Source organism: Sphaerodactylus townsendi, linkage group LG01, assembly GCF_021028975.2.
Source record: "Sphaerodactylus townsendi isolate TG3544 linkage group LG01, MPM_Stown_v2.3, whole genome shotgun sequence".
Classification (NCBI taxonomy): Eukaryota; Metazoa; Chordata; class Lepidosauria; order Squamata; family Sphaerodactylidae; genus Sphaerodactylus; species Sphaerodactylus townsendi.
In genome coordinates, this window is record NC_059425.1 from 19,141,826 (window position 1) to 19,163,945 (window position 22,120).

General features: G+C 46.3%; 1 protein-coding gene across 1 annotated transcript; it reads right to left on the reverse strand.

The window, feature by feature from the left end:
- Positions 1–9,712: 9,712 nt before the first annotated feature.
- WDR74 (WD repeat domain 74) lies at positions 9,713–21,451 on the reverse strand. The gene is made up of 11 exons (XM_048512463.1): positions 21,351–21,451; positions 19,815–19,924; positions 18,819–18,940; positions 17,914–17,977; positions 16,884–17,027; positions 15,687–15,788; positions 14,520–14,620; positions 14,095–14,150; positions 11,657–11,799; positions 10,542–10,598; positions 9,713–10,286 (listed from the first exon to the last, which is right to left on the reverse strand). Exons 1-11 carry the CDS (start codon positions 21,409–21,411, stop codon positions 10,086–10,088), a joined length of 1,161 nt encoding a protein of 386 aa, XP_048368420.1. The 5' UTR covers positions 21,412–21,451; the 3' UTR covers positions 9,713–10,085.
- Positions 21,452–22,120: the final 669 nt, after the last annotated feature.

Consider the following 22,120-nt stretch of genomic DNA (forward strand, 5'->3'; position numbering starts at 1 on the left):
GCAGCCCATCAGCGCATTCAGGCCGGGAGGAAGCACTTGCATAGCCCCCGGTTTAGTTTCATTTTCTTTGCCGACATTGCCGTGCATGCACGAACCGTCCCGTTTTTCCAATGTTCTGATTGGCTGCAGGCGGCGAGGCAGGAAAAATAAACCGGTCTGTCTCCTGCAGTTTTTGCATGGGAGCGGGATCTGTGCGGTTTTTAAAAAATAACTGCCAATTTTATCATTTTTTGAAAGGCATGGGATAAGGGAAATCTCGCAGGGCGGGCCCGAGTTAGACCCGGAAGCCATGCGGAAGTCATGGCTGAACTGGGACGTTTCACCTCCTTATCCCAAGATATATCTGCCGTGGGGAAAACTCCCTAGTTAACCATGCTGCTATATTAAACATGTAAAATGTGTGACTTCCTAAGTCAAACTGAGCCATCGCACTCTCCATTGTGGCCAGCTGTGAGATGTGTTCAGCTTGGCTGGAACACAAACAGGCTATACAACTAACTGAGTGCTATACAACTAATATCAGAAACCTGAGCACGGTACCTAACAGCAATTCATTCACTTGTCAAGACTTTCTTCTTTAAATCCTCTGCCAGCAGAGAGTTTCACAAAACACACATGTAATAATTAAAGTTTATTCCAGTTAGCTGTAAGACTGCCTGCATTTTGGAACAGCACTGCCCATGTCCATTCTGTTCTCTCTGTCCAGGTTTTCTCACTGTCCATAGAATTTGCTCCCATGACCTAAATTTGGGGGGACTTTGCTTGAGGTGCTGGAAAGTATTCACTGGGTCCAGGCAATTCTATATCAGAATTGGCCTTACTTTTCCCAGAGTCGCGCCGGCCACCACCAAAGATAGAAACACGTCTCCAAATGACACGGATCTTCATGGTTTCATGCTGGTCGGACTTCTGCTCCTTAGGTTTCTGCTCAAAATTGTCGCTGTTTACTTTAATACTTATACTCTTTCCTGCAGAGAAGGATTACAGAATCATGGTAGCAGTTAACAATCCTAAACAGAGTGACATCCTTCTAAGTTAATTGACTTAAATGGATTGGGATTGTGCTGTCAATTAGTTCTAAATGCCACAGGCCCCCTAACATAATATCTTATAATCTAATATCTACGAAAGGGAAAGGATAGGGAGGGAAATAAGCCAGTTCAGACACTAGGGCCCTTTCCACACACGCAAAATAATGCGTTTTCAAACCACTTTCACAACTGTTTGCAAGTGGATTTTGCCATTCCGCACGGCTTCAAAGAGCACTGAAAGCAGTTTGAAAGTGCATTATTCTGCATGTGCGGAATGAGCCCAGCTTTTACATTATTGTTAAACAACATAAACTTCGATAGCCAAGCTTGGTACAGAGATTTTGACGAGCTTATGCTAATATGTCAACTATCCTTCCTGCTAGAAGACCTAGGTCTGGTTGCCATCATTCATATCTTAGTGGCTTCCAGATTAGACTGCTGTCATGCTCTTGACCTTGATCTGGATGGTCCAAGCTAGTACCAATCTCGTCAGATTTGGAAGCTAAGCAGAGCCTTATCAAGATTTGTTTGGGAAACTGCTAAGGAATACCATGGCTGCCGTGCACAGGCAGATGTGGTAGAACCACCTCTGAATGTCTCTTGCCTTGAAAACTCTTTGGGGTCACCATAAGTGGGTTGTGACTTGACAGCCCTTTCCACCATTGCCAACGCTCTATACAAACAATGGCACTTGAGGAGGGTTTGAAGACTGTTGACTGGCACTGTGGCACAGAATAATACTCCCCATGAGTCCATCTCTTATGAGTGTAGGTTAGCAAGCCTCACGAGTCGATTCTGAAACATCTGCCCTTGTTATCAGTTTGTTTCCAGGATCAATTTAACATGTTGGTTTCCAGGACTAATTTAAAGTTTGGTTTTCAACCTTTAAAGTATGGTTGCCAAGTCTGATTTGGGAAACTCCTGAATATTTTGGTGGTGGAGCCTGTGGAGTCTTTGGCCATTTCACATGAGTTGTCTGCCCCAAATTGAGTGCTATCAGGGAGCATTTTTTCCTGCTTTTCTACAGCATCACGATGCATTTATGCATTTTGTGCAGTTTCTCTGGCTTTTCTCCAATCTTACTCAAACCTCTCTTGCCCTGACGTCTGAAAGGAATATTCAGATTCTCCTACTCATATGGTAGCCATTTCCCTTTACCCTGTTCTTATGGATGCAGCCATTTCCTTCCCCTGCCTCCAGGGATTAAAAAAAGAAAGAAATTCTAGATCATGAAGGGAATAGGAGGCAAAGATTTCTATGTGATCAAACAGCTTCTTAGAGATGTTTCACATAAAGGGACCTCATAGAGGTGAATAGTTACCAGTAATCCAGGTGTGATTTATGCACAGACATATGTCAAAATGCTAACATAATCATTTAGGGGTCATTTATTTCTTATTTGCTAATTCAACAATACTTGTAACAACTGGTAATTGAGTTATGGCCAAGGGATGGCCGACATTCAGGTGCAGCCTGAAGATCTCCTGGAATTACAACTGATCTCCAGGTTATAGCTTTGACAGCTTTGGAGCATGGACTGTACAATATTATACCCTGATGAGATTCCCCTCCTCCCCAAACCTTGACTTTCTTAGACTCCACCTCCCCATCCCAGGAATTTCCCTATCCAAAGTTGGCCACCATAGACTGTGGATGATCTATTCTACTATCCCACCAACTCTATGTCCTCAACCAATATGTATGTATTTTTCCACATCAGCATACTCAGAGTAGACGCCTTCCATGTTAAGATCACTGAGCAAGTAAGTCCCACATGCCAAAACAAAAACAAAACAGTAAGCCCCAAATTAAAAGACTTTGGGTAATAAATGCAAATAGAATAATAAATGGCGGGTAATAGATGCAAATAGAAAAAAAGAAGAAGAAAGAACCTCCAGGTGACACTTGGAGAACTCCTGCTAATGGAATTTATCTCTAGAGGGCCAATAACAGTTCCCCTGGAGAAAAGGGTTGATTTGGAGGGTTGACTCTATGGCATTATTGTTGGGCACGAAGGACTTTGTGCTGTCTCTTAAGCTCAGACTCCAGAGGGGAATGTGACCAGAGAGTCAGAGAAAAAGAAGGGTCAGGGGTCTGGGCATCCTTTTTCTACTGCTCTGACTTGATCCCTTTGATATGTAGATTACTCCTCTCAGGGAAACATTCTTCCTTCTTCTCACACCTCCACTCATACTCACACCACTTCTTTATCTCATAACCACGAGGTCAGGATGACTGTCCTATACCTCCATCATATTAGTTAGTTAGGCCAGATTAGGAAACTAGACCTCCTCTACCCTATCCAGAAATGGAGCTCCTACAATAAATTAAGTATATTAGTTTGAATAGATAAAAAGGCTCTGAGTAATTTTGTTTGGGGCACATACAGAGATTGGGTGGGCTTTGCTGAGCACAATAGCCTTGTGCACTCTTCTAAATTGCCAGTTTCAAAATATAACAGGCTGAGGGACCCAGATTCCAAATATACCAACAATATACCTGCTGAGACCTTTCCCTAAACCCCACCCACCTGAGGTTCCACCCCCCAAATCTACAGGTATTTTCCAACCCAGAACTGGCAACCTTATGTGGCAGAGGTCTGTCTTGCCTCCAGGAAACAAACAGATGGAGGGCAAAGGAATATGGGGGTCATACTACCCAGAAAATATCCAGATCTCTCAGAGAGGGATGTTCCCAGTTACCAAGAGCATTTGATTCATATCCTTTAGGCCAGGGGTTCCCAGCCTTTCTGAGTCTGCAAGCACCTTTAAAATTCTGACACAGGGTGGTAGTCCATTTTGAGAGAAAATGGCTGTCTCAGGTGGAAGAGCCAGACACAAAATGTCTGCCATAGCTTACCTTCAGTTACAGAGCAAAACTACTTGTGTTGTGGTGGTAGTTGCTGCCAATGCAACATTTTAAAAAGTCTGCACAGCCAATCAAATATTCAATGGCCAGTTAGAAGTCCCACTGGCCAAAAGCCCCAAATGATCCAACCATTTCCTAAAAACATTTGGTGGGCCCTAGGAAAAGTGTTGGCAGGTGCCATGCCACTTATGGGCACAATGTTGGAGACTCCTGCTTTAAGCACTGTAGTACACGCACTAACTTAGGGCCTTTCCCCACTTGCTTTAAGCCCCGCGCTACTCTCTGAAAGTAGCGCGGGGTCCCCCGGCACTCCCCACGACAGGGGCGGTGACAGCGCAGCCGCCTGGACGCTGCCGCTGTTGCGCCTCCTCAGCGCGCGGCATCCCTGGAGCTCTTTTAAACAGCGCCTTGTGATGACACCGCAGCAGAAGCCCGGCTGGCGTCAGATAGAAGGGAGCGCCGGCATACGCCAGGGGTGCCTTGGCAGCTAAAGGAAACAGTCTTGGCGGCATAGGGGGGATTAAGGTCAGTGGGGAAAGGCCCTTTATCAATTTGTATCCTGCTTTTGACCATGTTTCTCAAAGCAGCTGACAATTAATTAAACTGCAGGTCTAGGAGTGAAATGAACAGTTTAATATGATTTACAGAACAGGATGTGGGTGTGTATATGTGTGTGTACATATACATAATTTTGAATAATTATCACAGGCTACAAAAGTATAACCTTTGTGAGACATAACGAGACATAAATAGTGAATAGTACCCCATTCTGAGTCAAGACTGAGGAGAGCAAGAGCCCTTTTAGATTAAACAAAGTGTGTTGTTGACTGAATCAAGACTGGCTACAGTCTCACCTCTTCTCCCGAAAGATGGTCTGAGGTATGCACTCTCTCCGCCCCATTTGTAATATGGGGATAACCCAAGCCTATCTTTAGTTTATTTACTTCATGTATATATGCTGCCTTTCTTCTCTTAGCGGGAACCCCGAATCATTTTTCCCTTTCATTTTATCCCTGCAACAAACCTGTGAGGTAGACCTAGATATATATGACTGGCCCCAGGTCACCAGCAAGCTTCCACGTTAGATCCTAGTTGAACAAGGTGTCCACTACACCACACTGGAACGGTTGCTGAGGAAGTTCAGGAAGCTATTCCTGAAGTAATATGAATGTTTAGAACTGCTGCATCAATTCAAATAAATATTATTATTTAGGATACTCTTCTCTGCGCATGTGCTTATTTTGGTTTTTGTATACATTGGGGTCATGGTGTACACCAGAGCCACAGCAGAACCAAGCACGTAGGTAAGGGGGGGGGGTTTCTCAGGTTTGAACCCCCCCATTCATGTCCGAAGCTCCGCCCACCCGTTTGTGGGTTTTTAAAACATTTTTAGTGTTTTTCGGTTTTTGGCCTGTAGGGGGCACGTTGTTTGGGCTAGCAGCACCAAACTTTGAGGGATTATTTGGTGGACTCACCTGATGATACTACCCAGGTTTGGTGAGGTTTGGTTCAGGGGGTCCAAAGTTATGGACTTCCAAAGAGGGTGCCCCCATCCTCCATTGTTTCCAATGGGAGTTAATAGAAGATGGGGGCTACACCTTTGAGGGTCCATAACTTTGGACCCCCTGAACCAAACTTCACCAAAACTGGGTGGTATCATTAGGAGAGTCTCCTAAAGATACCCTAAAAGTTTGGTGCTGGTAGCTTAACAATTGCACCCCTGACAGCAGGCACCCCCCAAATTTCCTTTTAAATCCACCCCCTTCGGCATGGATTTAAAGGGAGAATCTGAGGTCCTCAGAAGAAGAAGAAGAAGAGTTTGGATTTATATCCTCCCTTTCTCTCCTGTAGGAGACTCAAAGGATTTTACAATCTCCTTGCCCTTCCCTCCTCACAACAAACACCCTGTGAGGTGGGTGGGGCTGAGAGAGCTCCAAAAAGCTGTGACTAGTTCAAGGTCACCCAGCTGGCGTGTGTAGGAGTGCACAGGCTAATCTGAATTCCCCAAATAAGCCTCCACAGCTCACGCGGCAGAGCAGGGAATCAAACCTAGTTCCTCCAGATTAGAAAGCACCTGCTCTTAACCACTTCACATACATTGAAAGTGATGTCTGTTTCATGAGGTGAGGGATAATCCACCACAAAACAGCATCACTTTTCAATGTTATTTAACTAGGGACTGAGATTCTCCCTTTAAGGTGGATTTAAAAGGAGAATTTGGGCTCTCTAGTTTAAACACCATTGAAAGTGATGCTGTTTGGGGGTGGATTCTAGCATCACAGTGGCTGCCCGGAGGGCAGGGGGGGGGACTCAGATTTTGCACTGGGCTCCATTTTCCCTCTACGCCTCTTCCCAGGGCAGAAGGAACTGCCAGCTGCCGGCTGGGAGCCCCGCTGGTGGGGGGCAGGGGAGGGCAGGCCGGGGGAGTCTGCCATCCCTGGCCTTTTATAAGCGCTAGGCCGGGGGCGGGGCTTGGGGATGCGTGGCCACGCCCTAGGGGCGGGTGGTGGTGTGGCCCCACCCCGAACCCCCCCATAAAAAATCTATACCTACGTCCCTGAGCAGAACAGAGTTTCGAGTCTGGTTTGCCTTTGTTTTCTGCCCAGGGAAGCTCATGGCATTCACAAGCTCTCTCTCAGAATGACCTACTTCACAGGGTTGATGTTAGTTCTGAGGATAAAATGAAAGAGGAACGAACAGCTTTTTCTTAGTTGTTGTAAGCCCCCGCTAGGGAGAAAAGCAGGTATAAATATTAAATGAAGAAATATATTTACCCTTGCTAGGGGAAGAGTACCTTTCTACATTTGTGTCCCCCCCCCCCCCCACGTCAATTCATAAAATCCTGTTTTATGGACACATGCCCCAATACACGGGCCAAACTCTATTGACAGAATATGTTGGGCGAACCTTTGGCACTCCAGATGTTATAGACTACAATTCCCATCAGCTCCTGCCAGCATGGCCAATTGGCCATGCTGGCAGGGGCTGACTAGGAAGTATGATCCATCTAGAGTGTAAAGGTTCACTCCTGGGTCAATATGACTATCCTTTACGCCTACTACTGCCCAACCACAACTCAACCGAATCACGCGGCTGGAGTAAACATCCCTTTAAATCCCCCCCCCCCGCCGTGGGACCCTCCCCTTCTAAACAAGACACGCCCCCTCATTGTCTCTGTAGCCACGCCTCCTGTGAGGTCAGTTCTGCCGGAACTCCCTTCTCCTTCGCTCTGGGTCCACGTGCGAGGGGATTCCTGTAGATGGGGGCACCGTTTGCGCGACTCCCGCCTCTCTCCCTGGGAGGGATTTCCCTTCAGGATCCTGCATAGATTACCTTTCTTCTTGCCGGCAGACTCGGAGGCGGGCCCCTGTTCGTCTACCGCCTCGGTGGAAAGTGTCTGCTTGGAGGTCGCGCAGCCCATCGCCCGAGGCGCCTGGCCGAGCCGGGCCGCCAAGGGGGTCGAGAGGCAGCCTGACAGCTTCATAGCCTCGAGGCGGCTTTGTGAGGTCATTCGTCTGGCAGGCCAGCCTCCCTCTAGCCTCCTTCTTGAAGGGGGCAGGGGAGAGAAACTGTCCCGCCACGGCACCCCTCCTCTGATTTATTATATCTACGCGAACCCTCTCCGTTTTTGCACACCAAACTCAGTAGCTTACCAGAAAAACTCTCTTCAGGAAGGAGGAGCCCTCATCTTGGACCTGTTTGAAGCTGAATTGGAGGGAGGACAATGGAAAGAGGAAAGGCGTTTAAAAGGGGAGCGTTTAAAATGCACCGAAATGTTGGGAGTGGGAATACTTGGGAGGCAAAGCTGGTAAAGGACTAACAGGTGACTTATTTTTATGCTGGAAGCCTCTTTGGCTACCTTCTGAACCAAGTAAAGCAGTTGTTGCTGGTCATCATTTGAAACATTACATACATTGTTACTGCACAACAGCACTGCAAGATAGGCTGTTGCTGATAGCAACAAAAAACCCCATGGTTTCTTAATACTAACCTGCTGTTTCATTGTCAAGGTAATGGATTTCTGTTAGCCAGCTCCTTGGTCTCCTTCCAGGTTTTTTTTAGGGGAAGGGGGTCTTTTAACTACAATTACACTGTCATTATGTGTCCTCCAACCCTGCCAACTAGATGTGCACAGGGAAGCCCCAGGAGTGTGGGGTGAGGTCAAAGGGGAGAGGCTGTTTCCCCCCATTGTTAAACAGCCCCAGATAACTGCTTCAGAACCATGTAAATTTCCCAAATGGAACTATTCCAAGTGGAGCAGCAGTGGCGTAGGAGGTTAAGAGCTTGTGAATCTAATCTGGAGGAACTGGGTTTGATTCCCAGCTCTGCCGCCTGAGCTGTGGAGGCGTATCTCGGGAAATTCAGATTAGCCTGTATACTCCCACACACGCCAGTGGGTGACCTTGGGCTAGTCACAGCTTCTTGGAGCTCTCTCAGTCCCACCAACCTCACAGGGTGTTTGTTGTGAGGGGGGAAGGGCAAGGAGTTTGTAAGCCCCTTTGAGTCTCCTGCAGGAGAGAAAGGGGGGATATAAATCCAAACTCTTCTTCTTCTATTTCAGTATAGTAATGGGAGAACAGACTTAAAACACAAAACAGTACGTGAGAACAGACTTAGATGCTGTCTCTCCACAGGCCTCGTCTGAATTGGGACCCCAGCCACTCAGGAATTAAGTTCCAAGTATGGAACTAAGAACATACTGCTGCTTGAAAGGATGTGAAACAGGCATGGACGGCTAGGGAAACATGAGCCCATTATAGGATAGTTGGCCCTTGACTGTCCCTTGGATGTTTTTAAATGCCCACTTTCAGCAATTGCCCAGAAAGAGAATTAGGTGTTTCAAGAGTGATACTGAACCTCGAAAATAAGCCTAGGTACAGTTTAACTTAAATAAAGCCCTAAGTCGTTTCCAACAGGACGTCCCTGAGTGCTGTGGTGCTGCTCTCCTAGAGTGTCTCTTACCTAAAGTAAATGAAGAACCCTTTGTTTTGTCTCATTGGAGCAGGAAGTGTTTCAGAAGAGACCCAGGAAGCATGGCCTTCAGGTCTGAGCGAGTCACAGAACCAGAGTTGGAAGAGACCACAAGAGTCATCAAGTCTAACCCCCTGGGCATGCAGGAAGACATAATCAATGCACTCCTGACAGATGGGCTCTGTTTAAAAGCCTCCAGAGAAGGAGGCTCCACTACCCTCCAAGGCTGTGTATTCCACTGTCGGACAGCCCTTACTGTCAGGAAGTTCTTCCCAATGTTTAGGCAGAATCAATCTCTTTTCCTGTACTTTGAATACATTACTTCTTGTTCTGATCCCTGGAGCAGCAGAAGACATGCTTACTCCAGTCAGAAACAGCTGCTTCCCATTATAGGCCAATATTTGGCTTACACCCTCCAAATAATTTCTAAGCTTCATAAACTCACACCCCACCCCCAACCATCACTACCTTTTCCCTAAGTTCTAAAAAGGCCCAATGGCTGGAAAATTTAAGAACTTGTGTCTACTTGAGTAATCTCTGGCCATACTTTAAAACAGGTGTCCAACTCTGGCGCTTCAGATGTTCATGGATTACAATTCCCAGCAGGGGCTGATGGGAATTGTAGTCCACGAACATCTGAAGCACCAGAGTTGGGTACCCCTGCTTTGAAACAACTGCCTGCAAAAGCTGTCAGACATCACTCAGGATAAGACTGCTCTCTCCACACTGCTGCTTGCTCATATTTCGGCTAAAATCCCATCTTATGGCAAAGTCATGAGCAGCAGCCACACCACTTGAGCACCTGGAATCCTACCCTTTGTGTAGTAAATGACCAAAAGAGCTTGTGTGCAAAATGAAATCCACAGGCAGGTGTGTTTTTTTATTGAAGAGTGGACAGAGCTGCACAGCAGCCAAAGAGAAGACATTAGACCTGGCCCTCCCAAAAAATCCTAGAACGGAAGGCTAAGTTGCAGGCATCCTTTTCCTGCCACACCCTCAAGCTCAAGAGGATGAGCAGGAGTCGGTATAAAAAGCCCTCCCAGTGTAAAATGGCATCCAGCAGAGCAAGGAAGGACAGAGAGATGGACATCTTTGGTCTCGTCATCCTTACCAGTGGGCATGTAATCTTTTCCCATATTGTCCCAAGTCTGAGAGGCAGCAACTTCTCCTCCATGAATAAGGCAGCAGCCACCCCTACAATCGCTCCAACCCCCATCAGGATTCTGCTTTTCTAATTTTCTTCTGCTTTTTCAAGGGCTTGTCCTTTGGGGGTTCTTCATTCCCTGACTCTGAGCATGGCTGCAGTTCCGCTTTCCGCTTTGTGGCCACCACTTCCATGGAGTTCCAGATTTCATCGTCTTCCTCCTCCTCCTTCACGTCACTCTGGAGATCAGTGGAAGAGTCTACGCCCTCGTCCTGGGGAAGGGACGTAAAGCAGATCAGGGTTCTGTTTGCTCCAGAGCACACTTCTGTGTCAGGCTGAGCAGCAGCCGGCTTCTGTCGCTCATGAAGAAGCAGCGCAGAAATGCTGCTTTGATTATCCGAAACCTTTGTACGCAATTAAACAGACTTCCCCGCCATAAATACTACCCTAGAACACAGTTGGGAATATGACGCCCTCAGCATTAACAGTCGAGAGACCTCCAAGCTCTCCATAGCCTTTTGACTTACCTCCCACTTCTCTCTGCTACTCAGCAGCAGGCAGTTCAGCCGAGATTTCAGATAGACCTGGAATGAGCATGGAAGCTTTGTTAAGATACTTCGCTGAAGCGGAGACAAGAGATGCACGCACGCACTATTTCAAACAAAGACTTAGGGGTGCCATTTTTTTAAGACAATAATTTTCTAGTTCTCACGACAGCCCAGGAAGACATTTTCATAATTTTCTATTTATTTATATCCCACTTTCCTCCTCAAGGGGGACCTAAAGCGGTGTAGATCTTCTCCTCCATATTATCTTCATACCAACTCTGTGAGGTGGGTCAGGCTGAGAGTGTGTGACGGGCCCAAGGTCACTGAACAAGCATGGCAGGGTGTGGATTTGAAGCAGATCCCAGACACCTTAACCACTACATGCTGGCTCTCCTTAATAATATAATATTTTATTACATATATACTAGCAGTAAAGCCCACGGTATGGTAAGAAATACAGCGAGCCTATATAGGGCGGGTGGTGAGGGCAGGTAGGTGAGGGCTTGATGGGGGTGCAGGGGAGGGCGACAGGGCCGGTGCCACCCCAGAGCAGTGGCAACAACAGACCGATGCCCCAGGGAGGGGGGAAACCCAGGAGGGCTTGAGGGGCGAGGACAAGATGGCTGGTGTTGCCCTGGAGCAGTGGCAGCTACGGGGCCGGGATGGAATGTCCAATTACGAACCCCATCCAATAAGGGAGCAGGACTCACATGACGGCCAGGAACCAGCAACAAAGGAGGAGGGGGAGAGACGCCGGGGGAGGGGGGGAACGATGCTTGCCCAGAAGGTGCTGACAGCCACTCCAGGTAGAAAGCGGGCCAGTGGGGGTAAAGCATTGATAAAGCCCATCACAGAGAGAAATGCCTTCTGACCCCCACTTTTCTAAAGCCCATTGCATTTCCCCCTACAATGGGCTTTACTGTTAGTCTTTAATGATTAAACTGAAGGTTTGCTGGGTAAAAGCCCTGCCCTGGCCCCACCAATTGCTTAAAAACACTTGGCAGGTGCCATGGAGCCCACGGACACCATGCTGGAGACCACTGCTCCACATGCAGTACTATCATCATCCTTCTATGAGTCTGGCTCCTCCTCACCTTATGTTCCAAGCGCTTATGGTTTAAGTTGTGGATGCGAAGGAAGCGGTCTAGCCCACACGAGGCCACCATCGGCAGCACAGGGTGACACTGGATGTCACGGACACTCCCAGCAAAGCCCTTGAGGCACTTCAATAACCGTCCTGCCATAGAGATGCAACAGGTGGTTACCCCAGATGCATGTATTCAGAAACTGCTCAGCCTGATGTGCAGAGTTTTGTATTCAGCAGACTGAGTGCTGTTTGGTTCAAGAAAGAAAGTCTGCATATTTTTTGCGACTGAAAAGACAAGCTTGAAGGTATGTCAAGATCCTTTTTTGTCTGTTTCCCCCCCCCCCCCCACTTGTGTGTAATTATCCAGGAGATCTACTTGTACCGTATATACCAGTGGTTCCCAGATTGTAATAAGTCCCCCTCCCATCAAGTCACAGCTGACTTATGATGACCCCACAGAGTTTTCAAGGCAAGGATCTTCAGAGGTGGTTTGCCATTGCCTACCTCTGCATAAGGACCCTGGCATTCCTGGGATGTCTCCCCTCCAAATAATTGCCAGAATTGACGCTGAGAGCATGTGACTGGTCCAAGGTCATCCAGCAAGCTTCCACAGCTGAGTGGGGAATCAAATCTGAGATTTCCCAGATCCTACACTCCTACCTTAACCACTACACTATGCTAGCTCTCTAAGTCCCTTTTAACGTATAATATTTTTGGGGGCGGGGTGTGTGTGTGTGTTAGGAAATGAAAATCTTCTGGTGGCTGGTACTATTACCAGCCAACAAAGAAAATGCCCTGAAGCAAAACATCTGCTCAGAGGATCGTTGCTGCCTGATTTGGGAATAAGCATTGGTCCTTTGTTCTGAAAGTGTACTGTGTGTTGTTTTAGATCAGTGATAGCAAACCTTTTCGAGACCGAGTGCCCAAATTGCAACCCAACACCCATTTATTTATCGCAAAATGCTAACACGGCAATTTAACCCGAATACTGAGGTTTCAGTTTAGAAAAAATGGTTTGCTCCGAGGTGCGCATTAGGAGTAAGCTTGGTGAAGCAACCATCCAATGCTTCGAAAGGGTGAATCACGGCCCTAGGAGGGTTCACTCAGAAGCAAGGCCAGCCTAGATGTGTGTGGGGGGCTATGTTCCGCTCCCCCACACGACGAACTCTGCGCGCGCGCCCACAGAGAGGGCTCTGAGTGCCACCTCTGGCATGCGTGCCATAGGTTCGCCACCACTGTTTTAGATTATGGCAGCATTGGTGCATAGGCATAGCTGCTACAGGAACATCCAGGGACAAACACCCCAGGCGCTCCCGTGTGAGTCACGTGGCGGGGCAGAACCCCCCCACACACACACTTTCGGGAAGGAAGAGAGGAGTGGCTGGGCCCGGACGCCATCCCCCCCCCACTGCATTGGTGTCTTCTCCTTTCCGATGTCAGCAGAAGCAGATGGTACATGCACCACTGTATGCAAGAGTCTTTACCTGCAGGGCCTGATGCTGAGCAGAAAGCTAACAAAAGCAGGCCAAGCTCTGAGAAACACTCCTATAACCCAGCTTGATTGACTGTGTATGAGTCATACAAACCCTGAAGCACAGGTCAAGGTTTACCAGGAAGAGCTGAAGGGAGCACTTGCTTTGAATGCAGAAAGTTCTAGGTTCAGTTCCTTGCAACTCCATTTATAGGATACCAGATGCTGGGAAAGACCTGCGGCACTGGGTTCTCCAGCCAGCATAAGCTATAGTAGTCGAAGGACTGCATTTTGATGTTGATGTACATACTATAGAGCTGCAATTCACCCTGACCTTGTTTACGCGTATAGTCGGACAAGTTTCAACAACAATCTGAAAAATGGTCCTTGAAAGTCCTAATCTATTCCATTGATGACAGGCAGGCTATTTAATTAATAAACTGGCATTTTAGACACTGGTCAGAAATGCTGTATTGCTGTACCTTGTATTTTAATCAGTTTTTCTTTATAGTGTGCATTTGTACCACTAAGGAAGGCCTGTTGACTGAAAAGCGTTTGGTTTTAATGAAATTTAACCATTTGTAACGTATTAAAGCTTGGTGAATTTATCACATGTAACGCTTAAGTATTCATGTTAGTATTAGGCTTTTTAAAAATCTCCTTGGTTACCAAGACATTCACTTCCCCAAGATCTCAGAGCTGATGGAAAAGGCCATGCTGATAGAGATGGTTTGATTCAGTGTAACACCCTCACATACATACAGAAAACCTGACATACCCGAGATAAACTTTCCCTAACTGAAGATTTCTCCTTCCTGCCTGTTCTTTGAGGATTTGCCTCCTCTAAGGAACCAAGTATCTCTACAGCTATTATGTCTTGCCCCCTGTCTGCCCTTCCTTAGATCTCCTTTGATCACTACAACCTCCCTTCCAGATTCTAGTGGGATCCAAAATCCTTTCTTCTTTGTACCCACCTTGTCGCAGATCGATGACTGCCACATCCCCTCGTGAGCTGCCCACGACTACAGCACTGCAAAGGGGAAAAAAGGAAGCAGAATGAGAATTCAGAAAGAATTTCCTTCACACAGTGGGTCCGACATTCCCTGTAAGCCGTGTGCATGAGTGGCTACGTGGCCACCATATTAGTGCCACGAAGCTAAGGGATTGCCTGGCGGGGAAGCTCTCCTGGGCGGCTTAGTCCATGCAATGCTTTGGAACTTCCCTGCGGCGCTGGAGAGGAATTAGAGGGCAAGTTCAGTGGGTCATGTTCACAGAGGCCCTGAGCACTCAAACAAGTTTGGGTTTTATCCCACAGAAGAAAGTCGGCTCCAAGATGTGGGACAGTTAACCCCGGCCACATTCTCAAGAAGTGAGACACTGGGAAAGAGTTAAGACTCACTTTCCGTCAGAAGTCAATGAGAGGGCGGTGAGCGGGTACTCGCCAAAGGTGGTCTCCAACACAGGGCGGCGCTGTGGGACGCTGGGGTCATAAACGCGGACCTGGGAAGCAGAAGAGCAGCAGAATTGAAGGTGCACAGTCTGAAATTCTGCTGTTGCACATATTTTCCTGTACACCCTATACAGATTAAGCAATATGGATTAAGGCATCCAATGAAGTCAACTAACACGTTTTTATCCCAACCTTTCTCCAAGGAACCCTGGGTGGGCACACACAGTTCCGCTGTCTCAGTTTTAGCCTCTAAGACTGAGATTGGCCCAGCAAGTTTAATGGCAGAGTGGGAAGTGGAAGCCGGGGTCTCACAGACCATAGACTCAGCACTCTAACTGCTACTCCATTCCATGACTCAGTGGCAGAACATCAGCAGAAGGTCCCAAGTGCAATTCCTGACATCTCTAGATGAAACGATCATCTGAGAACCCGGAGAACTGCTGCAAGTCGAAGTAGACAAGATTGACCTCGAAGGGCTAATGATCTGATTCGTACAAGATGGCTTCATGTGTTCATTACAACCTGAAATTATTATCTGGAGTTCAATACCACAAGAAGTAGGGATGGCTGCTAGCTTTAGAAGAGGGCATTCATGGAAGAAAGGCCAATTTACAGCTGTGATACCTACATAAAATCTTTGTCCAGAGGCGCTTTCTCTCTCTCTGAACACTACATGTCGGCAGCATCTGAATGATCTTTATAGACCAGGGTTCTGCAACCTGCAGCTCTCCAGATGTTTGTGGACTACAATTCCCATCAGCCCCTGGCCATGCTGGCAGGGCTGTTGGGAATTGTAGTCCATGAACATCGGGAGAGCTGCAGGTGGCAGACCCCTGTTATAGAAAATAGGATGGTGGACAAGCCTTGGGTCTGATCCAGCAAGGGCCACACAAAACTTGCCAGCTGAACTGATTTGGTTACAAACGTGGTATTTCAAACAACATGCAGTGTGTTAGACAATGGTTGAATGTTGAGATTTATTAGAAGTAACTGTGAGGGAAGTGGTAACAGATAGAGCAAAAGCAATTCACAGCGCAGAACTAATTACAGGAAGAAGGAAAGATATCCTCCTTCTTCACCCTTCAAGAGGAAGGTAAACACACACAGAGGTTCTACCTGGTGATACCCAGTACAGGTAACAATTTTCTCAGATCCAGGCAGGAACTGCATGTCCCGGTCCCAGATGGGCACCCTCAGATCCAGCCAGTCGTTCCGCACCTGCAAGAGGAAAGCAAGGTGAATGTCATTCTGCCCAAAACGGAATGTGAAGAGCCTGCAAGACAGAACTATTCTGCCAGGCCTTCAGTTGGGGACAGCAGTGGGGTGGTGGTCTAGCCATCTTGGTGTCATGGCCCCCCCTGCTGTGGCTGACAGTTCATCAGAGGAAGACTTGCCTGAGCCTCACAGAGCCACACCAGTTGCGTTAGCAGAAGAATTACAGCTTCCTAGTTCAGGGCTTACCAGGAACACCAGGGAGGATGACAGCTCTAATGATTCCTCAGCTGTAATACAGCATTGTGGGCAGAGACTGAGAGTGGCCTTGAAAGAGAGGTGGTGTTCTGCTCGCTTGCAAGCCCGGCGTGAGTGGGAGTCTTCGCAGAAGCTTTCTCAAGCAAGCAGCCCAGAAAACATATAATGAGCTTCAGTAAAGAGCTACAGGTGTGGATGCAATGAGTGCGCTCCTCGGCAACTCCTGCATGCCACTGTTCTGGCTGTTTTGGATCTTGCTTTGACCTTGGACTGGCTTTCCACGACCTCACTTCTCTGCTATCCCCTCTTGGTTTGTTTCAATTTCAATAAGTCTTTATTGGCATACGTTCCTCTTGGTTTGTCTGTACCTTGCTACTTGACTCTCTGGACTATTTGACTCTGTTTCCTGGACTTTCCCCGGGCTGGTTGTGTTGTGTTTAGACCTGACAGTGAACTGTGTCAGGGTGACTCCCCGCCTCAGGCACCTTCTCAGTGCTGGTGCTGCCATAGCAGCTCACCCACCCCGCGCGTACACTTGGCTGGCCTCCCTCCCTCCTTCCCCTCTTTCTTTTATCAGATTGCGAAGGCAGTAAGTTTTCTCACCATCCACAAACAGTTTTATTCAGATTATGTATTTTATATTACTATTTATATGATATCTATGTGTACTCTTTTGTGTATGCATGTTGCAAGCCACTCTGAGCCCACTTTGGTAGGAGAGAGCAAGGTACTAAATCAAATGAAAAAGGATGATGATAATGATGATATATAAGCCTCCGTGTACAATTCCAGGAATTACAATTCCTTGTAATTCCACGCTATTACAAAGAATGGTACACTCACATTTTTGGCTCTGAAGATGGGCTCCTGCAGTTGGTGTAGATCCCAAACTTTGAGGCAGTTCTCCTTCCCGCCAGTGGCCACATGGTGCACCTGTTCAGGATTCTGGCGCATGCGGCACACGCCAGGGCCCACCTGAATCTCCACCTGCGATGCAGACAATAGTGGGGAATGTAACAAACTGAATCTCACCAGTTCTTGGATGGAGCTTAACACTGGAATAATTGCTATAATCATCAGTTCATCATAGCAACAAAAACATCCAAACTCCATCTCTGCAGCAAGGGCAGAGACAGCAGCTGTTGTAATATACTTTGTACAGATGGCCAGTATCAGAACAGTGGGCCATTGTAGAATCACATTATATGCTAAACAATAAAACAGAACTGGACTTCTTGAACACCTTGGCTTTCATTTAAACAAAACAATTGGTTTTATCTTATGTTGAATGTTGGGATGACATTGCATGTATATTCCTTTTTATACTGTGTACAGCTATATTTGCATGGTTTTTTCTCTTTCTTTTATACAATGCTGGCTAAAAGCAAATGTTTAAACAAAACAGACTGCTCCTCAGCCCTCAATGGTGCACTGAAATGTACACAATGGTGCACTGAAAGAAAGCGCTGTGGCTCAAGTAGTAAAGCAGCTCATTGGCATGCAGAAGGTCCCAGGTTCAATCCCTGGCATCTCCTGTTAAAAGGATCAGGTGATAGGTAATGTGAAAATGGAGGCTTATCTGGTGAACCAGATGTGTTTCCAAACTCCTACAGTCCTGCTGGGTGACCTTGGGCTAGTCACAGTTCTTTGGAACTCTCTCAGCTCCACCTACCTCACAAGATGTCTGTTGCGGGGAGAGGAAAGGAAAGGAGCTTGTAAGTCACCTAGAGTCTCCCTACAGGAGAGAAAGGTGGGATATAAATCCAAACTCTTCTTCTTCATCCTTATTACCCTAGCTACCTCCCTGAACACACACTGGCTCTTCACCCATTCCGTGCTACCCATCATCCACACTACACAAAAAAGAGCTCACATTTTCCGATGAACTGTCCCGCCACACTTTCAGCAAGCCAGACTGCCTGCAGGTGATGAGGGAGCTGTGGAAGTCAAACGACAAAGAGAAAAAATAAAGTCACAGGGGCAAAGAATAGTCTCGGCAACCTTTGCCAGGAAAGCAGAAAGTTCAGAGGCTCAAATCTTGAAAACCCTAAGTGGCTGCCCTGAACAGCATAATATGGGGGCATCACTTTGTGACAGGAGCACATTCATTCCAGCTCCACTTTGGCGTATGAGCGTAGAAGGAAAGAGAGAACAGCAATATGCAAAGTCAAGCCAGTGTGATGTCATGATCAAAGTGCAAGGAATGAACCACATTCAGAGCCCCACTCTTGCCAACAAAACCACTAGTTGGCTTTTGGCAAGTCAGCCTAAATTTATCATAGACAAAGCCACTACTAGAAGACATAATGCAGGAATACATGGATTTGGGGTGTGATTCAGAAGAACAGTTTGTGCACTATCCCAACCTCTCCTCCACCCGCCACCTAGATTCTTTTCATATTTTAGGCACAAATTAAGCTAAGATCCATTATATATATGACATAGCTGTCTATACCAGGGTTTATATAAATATGTTATTAGTTCTAGTGGCAAGAGAGAAAGACTGAACATTTCAGGACAGACAAAGCAAGGTTAACAGAACCAGGAAATTCAGGATCCTGGCCAGTGTGCAGTGTAGAAGAAAAATGTATCACTCAAGGCATCAAACCACGGAACTACTACGGTATTATTGAATCAATTAGATCAGATGAAAGGATGCAGCAGCCATTTATGAAGACATGGTGTTGAAGGGTAAGCAGAGGCAAAACTGTATTCGAAGGATGTCTGTCTTTCTTGCAGGGTGGATAAAGGAGCAGATTTAAAGGGACCAGCCCTCACCCATCAAGTACAGCAAGGCCACAGAAAGGTCCCTCGCCTTCTCGACACTCTCGTGACTCAATAAACTTCCCCTTCTCAGTGCTAAATAACTTGACTGATCCATCAAGGCATCCCACAAAGATCTGTGAGGAAACAAAGGGGGGGGGGGAAATGGGAAGTATTAGAAAGAATTCTCACCACCCCTACCCCATTTGCTGAAAACTAAGAAGTATAATAATGCAATGAGCAAAATCTAGTGGCACATCACCAAATCCAGCAAAAGCACTTCCATTCTCTAATTATTCAATGTAATCTTCATGGTATATGGTCCTAGGATAAAAAATCTACTGGGTATTATGTATTTGATTAATACCAGACATTAATTTTCTTTGGCTCTAGGAGCCAGACTAATTTTTTAACCTTCAGGTTTTCAAATTTGAATGACCTAATTTTCTAATTATTGCTAGTGCAAAAACTAATCCTAACCCCTTCACAATTTCTCGTGATTTTATTTCATCTAAGAAGTGATGTAGCATATAAATAAATGTGGAATAATAATCAGAGTCACCCCTACAACAATAAACTAATTTCTAACCCTAGTCTTAGCTTTGCATAAACTGCCTTCCCATGGAAATTTGTCTGTCCCTTTGGTTGCCAACTTTCACCAGTAAGCAGATTTTTTTATTTCACTTGGCAGTGGTTTGTTTATATATGCAATTTATTGTTGTAAGTCCAAACTGTTGGGAAGGACAGGGTATAAATTGAATATATAAACATAAATAAATAAAATGGTACAGGCTGACTAAGAGATAATAGGAATAGCTAACAGCTATGATGGCTAAAGTGTACCCCATGTCCAAAAACTACCCCAGCAATAGGTATCCAGTGCCAGGCTAACAGCAGAAAAGGGATAGTGCATGCTTGTGATTTTCCTAGGGGCAAACAACTGGCCACTGCAAGAGGCAGGATACTGGATTAGAGGAACCTCTGGCTCTTTAGGTCCAACATCCTCATCACCTCAGATTCATAAGGATCCCCCCAACACATGGTGGTAACAGCTTCATGTCGACTGAGCACTGAATCCCCCAACTTATAGTTTGTAGCCTGTTTCTTTTGCAGGTTGATGCCTAAAAGGAAAGATAAAAAGAGAAGCAAGTATATTACTAATTGGGTGAGAAGAAAGTAAGATGACAACAGTCAGCCCAATTCACTATGGCAAAGCAACAGCTGGGGAATGCCACACACACAGAGCCACTCTCAGCTGCCTAGACTATGCAGATTATGCAGAGTGAGTCAATACAATCAACAGGATGGGGTGGTCAATAAATAATGCAATAGGGTTATAGAACCAGCCAGAAATCTAAAAAGCTTAGCTGAAGCAAAGCACAAGTATTAACATGACACATTAAATGATGCAAAACTACACAGAAGGATCCTATTTACAGCAAAGTATGCAAAGTAGCAAAGACTACAGTCCCTAATAATTTATCTAAGTAACTCGGTAAAGCATTTAGTACAGTGCAACTATATTACCTGCACAGAAAAGCCCTTTTGAATAATTCAGTTTTTTATTTTTTTTGCAGAAAGCCAGGATTGTGGAAACCTCCCCAACCTCCTCAGTCAGGCCGTTTCACAAAGTGGGGGCCACAATGGAGGCAAGTACTAATGTTGCCCATTTGCAGGTTGACACCTGCAGAAGATCCGGCTCCAGTAAGCAAAGCTGTTTTCTCAGCCCTTCAATAAAGTAGGGTTAATAACTTATGAACTAACCCTGTGGCCATCCTATGTGACATTTGACTGGTAAGAAACAGGCATGTTTTTCTCAAAGCCTGCTAGTAAATACAGAAGAGCACAGCTGGGTGGGTGGGTGTGAGAGAGAGACAGAAGAGCCTACAAAGTATTTCACCATCCTAATGTCTTCTGAACACCTTCCCCATAGATCTCCCTTTGCATCTCCTCACAGAGACCTCCCAAAACCTCCAAAATAGATCCGTCCTACCAAGTCAGAGCATAAATCTATCCTGGCTGTCTCAGCAGCCAGACTGATAACTCCAATAAATAAACCTAGAGTTGCAAACCCCAGGCTGGGAAACTTTGTGGAGATGGTGGGGAGGAAGAGCCTGGGGGAGACAGAGTTTGGGGAAAGGCAGGATCTGTATCATGCCATAAATACACTCCACTCTAGGAAGCAGCCCTTTTCTCCAGGGGGAGCTGATCTCTTCAATCTGGGGATCTGTTGTAATACCTGGAGTTGTCCAGGTGGTACCCGGAGACTGGCAACTCTAGAAATGCGCTGCGTTTAACATCTCTTTCCTCATTCTAGAAATTTCTCCTCCTTCCCGTCTCAGCCTACACTCACCCCGATATCATTCCTTCCCTCAGCACACAACTCAGAAAGGACAAGCACGCCACAAATGCTCAGAGTCTGCCACTAACAACCTTTCCACCCTCCCTTTTTCCTTCCCGCCGCTGGTCAATAATCATGCCCCTTGGTTCCCTAAGTAACCCTCACCAATAAGAACCACTATCCGTCTCCCCGGCATTCTCCATTACCTTTCAATATGCCTGTCTCGGATCCCACCCACACGTGGCTATTTCGAGCAGGCGACGCCATTTTTTTCTTCGATCTGCCTCTAGACACATCCGGAACAATTTCCAGCCGGACCATTTAGAATGGAGCACCGGAACAAAATGAACACAACGCGGCCCCTGATTGGACAGCATGACTGTTTTCGTGTTACAGTTCTATCCTTCCTACTGGCGGTCTACACCCATCTTCCTTTGGTTCCCCTTAATTTCCGCTCTGAAGGCGACCAAATGTAATGAAAGGAGCTTTTGCATGTTGACTTAAATCTAATAGAATTTAAACCCAGGTGAGTGTGTTTAACGGAGCCTAGCAGTCCAAAGCTAACCTAATTTACTTAGAAGAAAGTCCAGGTTTACGCTTAAATTGGTGACTTGCATCCTAACCATGTTCACTTTTACAATACCGGGGACTGTGAAGGAGGTTGTGTAACCATGATATAGAATTTCCTATAAGACAGCTAGTGCAGGCTTGAAAATATAGGGGAGGAAATGATGAGCAACATCAAGTGTACTTCCCTCATCCATCCAAAGGGACAATTAAAACATAAATCATTTCATGTAGTTATCTGCTGCAATTTTATTTGCAATCCCATTCTGAAAACTGGAACGATCCGTTTTCAACTGTGTATTTAATAATTAAAATATCTAGTGTTACTACATACTTAGCATTGTAGTTGATTACAAATAGTGCCTTGGTGTTTTGGATTTTGTCCCAACTGGTACGTTAATGGAGTGGT

Bases quoted from the DNA above. Each gene is read 5' to 3' on its own strand.
- WDR74 (XM_048512463.1), bottom strand. From the start codon at position 21,411: ATGGCGTCGCCTGCTCGAAATAGCCACGTGTGGGTGGGATCCGAGACA. The intron at 11,800-14,094 runs GTGGGTACAAAG...TCTCTATGGCAG, and splicing joins AGTCATCGATCTGCGACAAG to GACGGTTATTGAAGTGCCTC. The intron at 10,599-11,656 runs GTGAGGAGGAGC...TGCTCATTCCAG, and splicing joins ATAAGCGCTTGGAACATAAG to GTCTATCTGAAATCTCGGCT.